This window comes from Ceratocystis lukuohia, assembly GCF_044167205.1.
Source record: "Ceratocystis lukuohia strain C4212 chromosome Unknown Supercontig6_pilon, whole genome shotgun sequence".
Classification (NCBI taxonomy): Eukaryota; Fungi; Ascomycota; class Sordariomycetes; order Microascales; family Ceratocystidaceae; genus Ceratocystis; species Ceratocystis lukuohia.
In genome coordinates, this window is record NW_027263525.1 from 1,213,322 (window position 1) to 1,223,781 (window position 10,460).

The 10,460-nt window shown below is 47.5% G+C and overlaps 3 protein-coding genes across 3 annotated transcripts; 2 read left to right on the plus strand and 1 right to left on the minus strand.

Annotated features, from left to right (window-relative positions):
• Positions 1 to 246: 246 nt before the first annotated feature.
• HOO65_060289 (Minor extracellular protease vpr) lies at positions 247 to 3,267 on the plus strand (the record flags this gene model as incomplete). The annotated part of the gene is made up of 3 exons (XM_071003663.1): positions 247 to 378; positions 468 to 836; positions 895 to 3,267. The coding sequence occupies 3 exons, from the start codon at positions 247 to 249 to the stop codon at positions 3,265 to 3,267; spliced, it is 2,874 nt and encodes a 957-aa protein (XP_070857639.1).
• Positions 3,268 to 4,813: 1,546 nt separating this feature from the next.
• Positions 4,814 to 5,161, plus strand: HOO65_060290 (uncharacterized protein; the record flags this gene model as incomplete). Its single annotated transcript, XM_071001090.1, has 1 exon — positions 4,814 to 5,161. The coding sequence occupies one exon, from the start codon at positions 4,814 to 4,816 to the stop codon at positions 5,159 to 5,161; it is 348 nt and encodes a 115-aa protein (XP_070857640.1).
• A 2,022-nt stretch (positions 5,162 to 7,183) lies between these two features.
• On the minus strand, positions 7,184 to 10,119 carry HOO65_060291 (Transcriptional regulator WAR1; the record flags this gene model as incomplete). The annotated part of the gene is made up of 4 exons (XM_071003668.1): positions 7,184 to 7,887; positions 7,955 to 8,253; positions 8,347 to 9,723; positions 9,911 to 10,119. 4 exons carry the CDS (start codon positions 10,117 to 10,119, stop codon positions 7,184 to 7,186), a joined length of 2,589 nt encoding a protein of 862 aa, XP_070857641.1.
• Between the last annotated feature and the right edge of the window lie 341 nt (positions 10,120 to 10,460).

A 10,460-nucleotide genomic window follows, 5' to 3' on the forward strand; every position in this document is an offset into this window, starting at 1 on the left:
TAACTTGGCTTTTTGAGTGAGGACTAATCCTAACATATGCACTGGTGTGGAATAGCGCACTGTTGGCGTTAACTTGAAATGATGGGAACCTGATATATAACTTCGCTCACATCATGCTTTTCCCGTTTGTTGTGCATCTAACTCTACATCTCTGTGCAAATAACTCCTGTCATTTCATATTCTTTTCCAGCCGTCTCCAACCGTCATCCACCTTATTTGCTCAGACCTGCTGGGAAGCCATTGAGCATGGTATTCTCTTCCTGCCTTATAGTGTCAATCTTGACGCTAGCCTCCTCTGCAACAACAGTGTTAGCAGAGGAGAAAGCAGCGCCAATATATCTGCCTGACCGCTACATTGTCAAGATTCAAGAGAAAACGGTAAGTTAATTCAGCCTTGTTTTCCATTACCATTCGGACCTTGGAGGCCAATAGCAGTAAAACACCAATGAGCTAACGATGAAATGTAGGATCTTAATGTGCTTTACAAGAAGATAACCAATAAAGACATCGAAGTCAGAATAAATTACGACTACCCACTGTTTAGGGGTGCTTCTATCGAGTTTACAAACCCTGCTACGTCTGACCAACTGCTCCAAGAAATACGAAGCCTAAAAGATGTTCAAGTACGCCCGGTAATAGAAATTCATCGATCTGATCTCGGACTTGAGAAAGTTCAAGACCTCCCAGCCCTTCTGAAGCGAGATGGCAAAGTCGATACCATAGATCCTTTGACAGGTCTTAACTATGATTCAACCCACGATATGACCCAGGTGAACAAACTTCATGCCAAGGGCTACCGTGGAAAAGGCATCAAGATTGCTGTTATTGACAGTGGTGTAAGTTATGAATAGCTTGATTCTGCTTTCCTATCATCCTAACTAACCCTTCTTTTAGATTGACTACTTGCACCCTGACCTAGGGGGCTGCTTTGGAAAAGGCTGTCTCGTCACCCATGGGTATGACTTTGTAGGCGACGATTATAGTGGCAATGTGGGCCAAAAGCCTGTTCCTGGTCCTGACCCTATGGACTGTTCTGGACATGGCACTCACGTTGCTGGTATCATTGCTGCCCAAGGTAACCAATGGAAATTCACTGGAGCTGCCCCTGAAGTTACTCTTGGTGCATACAAAGTCACTGGCTGCTATGGAAGTACTACAACTGACATCCTGATTGACGCCTTTAACAGAGCCTATTTGGATGGATTCGATATAATTACAAGCTCCATAAGCCACAGTTCCGGTTGGTCTGAGGAAGGGTTTGCTGATACCTTGGAAAGGATCACTCGTATGGGCGTTCCTTGTATTATGTCTGCTGGTAACAAAGGCAATGAGGGCATGTTTTATGCTAACGATGCTCCTACTGATGTCGGTGTTTTATCTGTCGGATCTCTCGACAATATTAACACGCCTAAGATAGAGATTCCTTCAAATTACTCTATCGATGGAGGCCCGCCTATCGAGTTTGAATGGACGAGAGGCGATCCAGACAAATATTGGGAGGATGTCCAGGACTGGGAAATCTTCCCAGTTGGTCTCGACACTTCCGCTACCTCCAACGGTTGCTTGTGGGAAGATTATCCGAAAGGCATCGACCTTTCCAAAAAGGTTGTCCTAGTCCGTCGTGGTGGCTGCGAGTTCCTTAAAAAGGCTTTCATTGCTACCTTTACGCGTGCTAGGTACATCATCATCTACAACAATGCCCCTGGAACTGCGGATATTGACGTAAGCCCTGTTCCTGGAATTTTTGGGTTCGCCATGGTCACAGCTGAAATGGGTGAAACTTGGATAAAAGAGATTTCTGCTGGCAAAAAGATCACATTGACGATGGCCCACCCATGGAAAGTCACCCCCCATCTTTCCATTTCTGCCAACACCGAGACTGGGGGCTATCTTTCAAATTATACCTCATGGGGACCTAGCTGGGAATTGGGTGTTCGTCCTGTGATTAGCGCCCCTGGCGCTAGTATTCTATCTACATACCCACGTGCCAAGGGAAGTTACGGTGTTTTTTCAGGAACCTCGATGTCAGCACCTTTAGTAGCCTCTATTGTTGCATTGGTTGGCTCTGTTCGCAAGAAGCTCGACCCGCCGACTATTGGGAACCTGCTAGCCAACTATGCTTCTCCAAAGAATTTCAACCAAGGGGATGGTTCGGGCGCAGTTGACAACCTTGCACCTGTACCTCAGCAGGGCGCTGGTCTTGTTCAGGCGTACGACGCTGCATTTGCGAATTCTATTCTCTCTCGTTCCTATGTTACTTTCAAAGATGGTGGCAGTACCCCGCGGACTGTCAAGTTTGAAGTTAAGAATATCGGCGACACTAAACTCTCGTACAAAGTTCACCATGAGCCAGCTCTCACAGCCCTGACAAAGGAATCTGAAAAGTATAAGGCGTTCATGGAGTTTCCTAACACTCTGACGAAGGACTTTGCCACCGTTACTGTATCCCGTAACGAATTCACTCTAAAGCCCCGTTCCAGTATTACTCTAGAGCTTACTGCTATTGCTCCTGAAAATTTGGGAATGTCTCTACTGCCTGTATGGTCAGGATATATGGTTTTTACCGTCTCAGACAACACCAAAATGGTTCTTCCATACCAGGGACTGACAGGCCATCTGAACAGTGTCTCACAACTGGAAGCTGAAAGGACCTTCTTGACTTTTATTCCAAAGGGTGAAGTTGCGCCTTACAGAACGCTACACCATATCCCCATCGACTCAAAAGAGACCTGGATTTTACCCACCCCTGGCACTAACAAGGCCACGCACCAAGTAATCGACGATACTGAAATGCCTGGCGCTCGGGTCAACCCAAGTTTAAGGGGTGCCCGGGTTGAACTGCCTGGGTTTCAAGTCAAGTTGGTGGCCGGATCTAAGTACCTGAGGGCCGATTTAGTGCCTATTTCTAAGCATCTTAAGTCTAGGACACGCAAATCACTTGGGGTTGAGATAGTAGGCCAACATCACCGCTATCCCAAAGACTACGCCACTCGCGGCAAGTATGTAGAAGCCTTCGACGGTCGATTGAATGACGGCACCTACGCTCCACCCGGCGAGTATAAATGGCTGTTCCGTGCCTTGAAACTTGGTGGTAACTACAAAAAGGCTGAGGACTACGATACATGCGAATCCGTCAGCTTCGAAATCACCTACGAAGACCGCCTTATTCCCCAGGAGGTTGCTGCCGCAAGAATGATTGAGAAGAAGAAGGAGACGACGAGACCTCACTTGAAGGAAGTTATGAACCCTGTCAACTTGGGATCCTGATGGAACACGGAGACCGAGGCTATAAAAGGCTGTTGGTGTCGATCTCGTCATATTAACGAGCGATGCTGTTGGATTTGGTATAGATTGTCAAGGTCTTGATTTGGAGCCGGCGTTTTCTGGGTTTATCTGCTGGGGATTCTTTTTGATGCATTTTCTTTTTCGTCTTCTAGCATTTCATTACATCATACATATTGACGTGAATATTTATATAATTGAAGATTCTAATAATACATATTTACAAGGCATTGTTTACTGAACTTGGATAGAAAGCGAACGGAAGAGACCTCACAAAGGAAGGAACGTAAAGGAAAACGGCAATTACTCATTTGCTCAATGACGTATTAGATTAGATGTCTTGCTGCTCTCGAGTCTTAGCTCGAAGTACTTTCCTTTTTGAGCAATGGACTTGTAGCTCTAGTCTTGAGGCTTTAGCCTTCTAGTCTTTGCATCTCCATATTCAACGATCCGTCAGCATGACAAGCCTTCGGATTCTTCAAACTGGCCTTCCGGATCTAGATTCGAAGCTGCTATTTATCTCATTTATCTAATTGGATGGGAAATTATCTCAATCACTAGCTACAGGGCTACCTTGTCCTCTCATGTTACACGTGAGAAGGAGGATAAAGCTAGCAAGCTGAAAAGGCCCGTGGTGATGTCGTAGAGGTAGGTAGTCGAATCAGAGACGTGTAGGCACGGTGAGCTTGCGCAACTGAAAAAAAAAAAAAAAAAGACAAAAAACCCCCCCCCCCCGCTGTTCGCTGTTTTTGGCTAACGTTTTGTTCTAGACTTGGTGGGTTAGTGCTCGGATTTTGTTGGCCTTTGTTGGCTCGCTGTGTTTCGTTGGTCTATTTATTTTGTACTAAATCATTAGTCTTTGCTAGTACCACCCCTACATATAGAACCTGTCCTTTGTCAGCTGTCTTCCATTCTGCTTTAGCAGGCTGGGCAGGGGTGAATAGGAGAAGAATATGAAGGGGGTTCTTCGGTCTTCATAGTGACTGGTCAGATTCAGCAGAACTATGTAGTTATTCACTGCTGAAAAGCCATACATAAACCATACACTGCGTCTATAGTATTGGTTCTGGCGAGGGGGGAGGGGGGCTAGAATCATAAGGGGACGATCTACTAAACGGGTTAGATGGCTTTAGCCAGAAAGGAATACTTTCAAGATCTCATTTTAGATGATTCCAATGATTCCTAATGTGTCTTGTATGAAAACAACCAAGCGGGCTGTTGGTGATGATGATAATGCAGTTGATTGGAATCAGGTTTCCTAGCTTGCTTCCCTTGGTCATCTCACCCTTCTCTTGTTGGTCCTCGCTCGCTATTGTCCCCTCTTCCTCTCTCTCCCTCGTTCTCTCTCTCTCTCTTCTTCGACTGGGAGAGGAGAAGAGCGAGATTATAAAGAGGTTGATGCTGACCTCAAGAAAGCCTCCCTTGGTGTTGTTTCTTTCACTCATGCTCCCTACGATCCAGTGGACCCTCTAACTACATCTTACCTGCCTTTCCTTCTTCCATCAGTCCCGGTCTTCTCCTTACATAAACGATGGGCGACTTTGATTTCATCACGCCTCCTAATACCACAGCCGACCGAGGCGCACCGCTCAGTTTTGCAATTGCCGATACCAGCGGCCTGCACTCTGGGATGCAATACATGTGTAGTCTGACAACGACAGCCATCCGCGGCACAAGTCGGGCAGGAGAAATCACAGCATTTGTGAACCCTAGCGACGCATACGGAGCTGAGCAGGGCCCTGTCGTCTTCCACTTCAACTGGCTCACTTTCCAGTATAGCGGGGACTACAGACTACACTTCCATGTCCAGCGCATGGCTCCGGATTTGCAGACCTTTGAAGTTGTGGATATCCTCACGCACACCATGACTATCTACTAGTAATAGGCCTATGCTTACTTACATGAATGATGTACGTGGCATTGAGGCGGTCGGATAAACGGACAGATCTGGGGGTGCGTGTGTGCTGTTCCTGTATGTTTTCTATGTGTTGCATGCTGCATATTGCAGGCTGCTGCATGGGCAGCATGGGCAGCATTGTTGTGCGTGTATATACGTACGTGTGTTAACCTTCTGCTGTTGCTACTACAGATGCCATGCTATTATGGGTTGCTGACATCTTCTTCGTTTCCAGGTCACATATGAGTAATTCTAGCTCGCCCGTCCTTTATTGGGGACTCTTTCTCCTTTGGACCGATTATTCTGGTCTCTAGGCTCTACTATACCCGCCGGCTGTTGTTTTTCTTAACCAAAAAGCCCGGCTTCCTTTCGCAACTTGTCTTGTTGAAGACAGAATATATTCCTGTACATAGACACGACCATATAGATCCTAGTTTATATAATCTCTCCGTTTTATTATCGCTTTCTGGGTGCTCTTGCTACAACTCTGCGTTCCATCGCACTTGAAAAGTAATTAACTGGCTCAGGCTGTCTCACAAGTTGCAAACCTGCCCCGGCACTTACCCTACACAGCATACAGAGTATACTAGCTTTACTGCTAGGTTTCTACCGGCCCTTCCTACCTCTAGACCTACCTATAGACCTATGACCAGCCCCTCCCCGGGAGGTCTTGGTCGTGGCTAACTAGGTGTATCCCTGTTCTTCAGCCTGAGGGGGGTAGGCTTGCTTGTCGGTCAGATTTTTCACAAAAGCAGGATTTAATCAGAAGAAGAGGGGAAACGGGAACCTAGCTCTAGCTTAGGAAGAGGGGGGTTTCGTTTGTTTGCTTGTTCGAGGAGAGATAGAGCAAAAGCGAGAGAGAGAGAGAGACAGATAGATAGAGACAGATAGAGAGAGAGACAAAGAGAGAGGGCGAGAGACAAAGTGAGAGAAACAGGGAATGAAAGACGCTAATCCTGCAATGGTTTGGAATACTCAGTTCTTGGCACTTCAAGGCCTACGTCGTCTTCTCGGTCTCGCTCTTTGTCGCTGGCTGCCGCTTGTCGTCATGGGTCAGGCCTCAACATTAACAAACCTTCGTTCAACCAAGGCCCCAGCTCAGCTAAAGGGCTAAATGAACGTGGTGCTTCTCTTCATGCCCCCTCCCCTCGTGTCTCTATTTCAGCCCAATGATCCTAGGTCTCGGTGCTTGCCCTGTTCTCCTTCTCTTTCTCCTTTCTTCTCCTCCTCCTTCTCCCCCTCCTCCTCCTCTTCTTCCCCGAAGATCAACAGCAACAGCAGATTGTCTCATGTTGATGTGCATTATTGCCTGTGGCGCACGTGTGGCGTCTCTCCTTTTTCCATCTTTTTTCTTTTCTTTTATTTTCTGCTCTCAACCTGCCTTTTTTCTCTTGTCTCCTCTTGGTCTGTGCTGGCTTCACGACGCTCACGTGATCTCAAGTGTCTGCAACCACCACGACGCAATTGATTCTGGAACAAAGCCAATGTTTAAAAACGGCACACAGCCGTCCTTGTCCTGGAGGGGGATGAAGGGATCTAGGATCTAAAGTTGAATTGTGATTCCTTTGCCTTCGCTAACCCACTGTACGTCATGGTCAGATATAGGGTTGGGAATCACGTGATTTTGATTCAGATCAGACAACTTCGGTACTGCTTAGCGCTCTTTCTTTCTTCTGACAGGTCACCCTCCCTCCTTCTCACATCCCTTTCTTTGTTTCTTTTCCTTCCCCTGTAAGATCATGAGACACACCATTACTAGACTAGCTGGAAGTCTGTAACAAAGGTACTGGTGGTAGTAGTGGTTGACCTCACGTATTACGCAAATGCATAACAATAGAAAAAGAAATGGTACAACGGCCTCACAAGTCGGGCCGTTTGTATAGGAAAGAGAGCGGCATGAATTATTGTATGAACAATGTCAGCTGGAGAGTAGTAGATGACGAATTACGCAAACAAGTCAGCCGTTACTGCGCTTGCTTTTGTTTCTTTATTAGATAGATTTCTTTAGATTCTGCCGTATGAGTATATATCAGAAAACCAATCAAAATCAATTCCAAAATCCAGGCTTATGGCCTCGCCCAAGGGCTGTGATACCGGGCCGCTGGTTGTTGTCGCTGTCGCCTGTGTATTTGCCGTGAACGAGCTCGTGACCACACCAGGAGCACCAACCACCTGGCCATTATTGTCAAGTGTTGAATCGGTGGGTGTTATGGCCCCAATGCCAGCGCCAAAAGTGCTAGGAAAAGCAGTGCCTGTGATCTTAATCAGATGGCTTTCCCATGCGGAACGCATGTGAAACAGTGGACGGCGACTGCGCGAGAATACATCATCGCCTGGGCTAGTATCGATCACGATGCCGGCTTCACTAGCCGCAGAGCCAAAATTATTTGACATACGCTCGATGACAGCAATCACATCAAGAGTCTGGCGCACATATGCACGATCCCAGCCTTTCTGGTCAATGGTGGTAAGCTTGCACAGAATGCAGCAGTTGCGAAAGGCCTGGAACCAGACGTTAAACGGCAGCGACATGTACATCTTGACAGGGACCCTGAAAAAGCTGTCAAACCAATTCCGCAAGAGGTGAAAGCATTGACTGAGAATGTTAACTCGTTCCGTGTTGACCCAAGGCTCAGATGGAGGAATATCCCAGCAACTAACATCATGGATGGCAATCTCAGCAGTGGTAACGACAGATTGGATAATGTCTGTATGAGTAGACTGAATTAGCAAGTGTAAAGTTTAGTTTGTATATAATGGTATAGCATGTCTTACAATTGTCCCGGATCTCTGGGGCAATCATTTCCTTGATCTCGCTGATGCGACTCAGCAGCATCTTGCACTGCATGGTTTGCGTGGTAATTGTTGGCCCGGTCTTTGAGTCGTTACGATCGTTGATCTCCCGGAACAGCTTAGTTGCTTCCATGGTAACAAGCTGGCATCGCGTCATGATAACAAGAATGTTGTCGTAGGGCGAATCCTGCTTCAAGGCTATTTCAAGAAGATACTCCTCCATATAAGGCATCCAGGGAATAGAGGGGATTGACGAGCCAAGATGTAAAAAGTAGGAAAGACTATACGAAGGAAAAAAAGGGGGTATTAACGGTTAGCGACACATCCAGAATTTGGCACAAAAGCTATGAGAAGTTTAAAGGTGGCAATAGTACCTAGACGAGATAAAGTAGCATCCTAACGCTGCACGCTTTTCGTCCATTTCACGATCAGAAAACGACGGGGGCGGGTTAGGGTCCTGGGACGTTGAGTATTCGTTATGCGTCTTGTTGATGTTCATAACAGATAGAATACCCATCGTGATATTAATGTACATGCACATAAACGGCTTCAATTGATTGGACATCTGGTGGTTGCCCCAGCCTAGAAAAACTACCAGACCCTGTAGCACGTCCAAGGTGGCGGACTGGTCAGTCGTGATTAATTGGCTAATGACCTCACGTAGGAGTTTGCTCATGTGACTCTGCACTGATGTAATCTTGCTCGTGACGCTGACAATGGCTAGCCACAGAAACGGTCTCTCATTCTTGACACATGAAGCACTGGTGTTGCTTGGTATGTAGACGTAGGGAAAATATTTCATATTCTCCGTGCGAAAACGATTAAACATAGCCTCCTCTTCTTGTGGCGTAAAGTCCCGTGGGACCCATGAAGGGGTTTCAGTAGCAGAGCTTTTATGATTAAGAACGTCGTCTTGAATGTAATTATTTATAAATTCGCGTGCAGGGTTGAAGATGTTAGGCATGACCGCACGCTTCGTGATCGACGGGGGTTTGCTAGCAGGAGATGACATCTGCGAGCCAAGCGAGGATACAGAGAGTATAGAATAAGGATACATCGATGACTGTTGTGGCCTGGCTGAGTCATGCTGGAGTGGCGGTTGTGTCGAGGTTTGCTGCGCGGGGGGTTGAAGAGGCACCAGGTGAGTATTTCTAGTATGGTATAGCGGCTGTGGAGCGTTCGAGGATGGCTTTGAGTGTTGCTGTTGTTGGGATTGTTGTGGCTGCTGTTGCTGTTGCTGTTGCAGCTGATACGGCTGTGGTAGTGGTGGTAGTGGTGACTTTTGATTTCGTTGTTGCTGTTGCCGCGCCTGTTGTGCAGGCTTGAGGCTACTCTGCGTAAGGTCCGGTTGTCGGGCTAGTGGTACAGTTGATGATGCCGATACGCTGGCTTCTGCAAGGTCCTGCAATGTCGCTCGATTAGGCGACGGCGCTGTCAAGCAAGCCGCGTCGTTGGAAGCCGATCCTGTGTCATCGGGTCCCCCGACACCTATCCGGCCGGGGCTCAGGGCCGAAACCGACGATCCCGGGGTGCTTGATACATCGGGAATAGCCACAGCTGCCGAAACAACTGCACTAATGGTCGCAGGCTGCGGGGCAGCGCTTTGTCCACCTGATTTTTGCTGCAGAAGATTAACCAGATTGTCTAGCTTTTCTTCTAGAGCTGCACGTGATGACGCCCGTGATCCCGTTGCGCGTTTCCGGACGCCAGTTGTTGGCGGCCGATGGCAGACTTTATGCAGCCGATGGCACCTGGTAGCCAAAAAAAAAAAAGATGTGCTGTCAGCAGGCTGGAAGTTGTGTGCTTGTTTTGGCGGTGATAGTGTCCTGGCAAAAAGAAAAAGAAAAAAAAAGGAAAAAAAAGAATAGGATGGATTGTAAGGGACGGAGTTGACAAGAAGCAATCAACAAGGCTGGATACTAAAGTAGAGACACTTACCTTTGGCACTCTCCGCTAGATGTTGGAAGCATGCATTTGCGCTTGGTCTTGACACATTCGGCACAAGCCTTTCCATAAGGCGCTGGCAAGTAAGCCTCAGGACCGGCTGGTACCAAACCTGGTGCTGAAACTAGGTTCGGGGACATGTTGGTAGAAGATTTTGTAGGCTCAGGTTGTATTGAGTGCTGCACAGGGCGCGGGGCAGCCATTGTGGGTATGTGGGGAGGAGGGGGGAGTGCAAGTAGAGAAAGAAACAGTAGGGGGAGATCAGCAGGAGGGAGGGGAGCGGGAGTAGAATTAACAGAGGAATAAGGGGACTAAGGTACAGAATGTGAGGATTATGTGGTGATGGTTCTGCTGTTTCTTGACACTGGCTAACAGGCGGTTGTGGCGGCTGTGGCGGCTGTGGCGGTTGTTGGCGAAGTCAAGCTCCGGAAATTGAGGTAAAACAAGTCGTGCTCTATCTTAGCTGCGAGATATAGTGATATTGATGGAAGATGGCGGTCTGTGCTATTAGAAGCAATAGCCTGTGGCCAGTGGCGTATGTCCA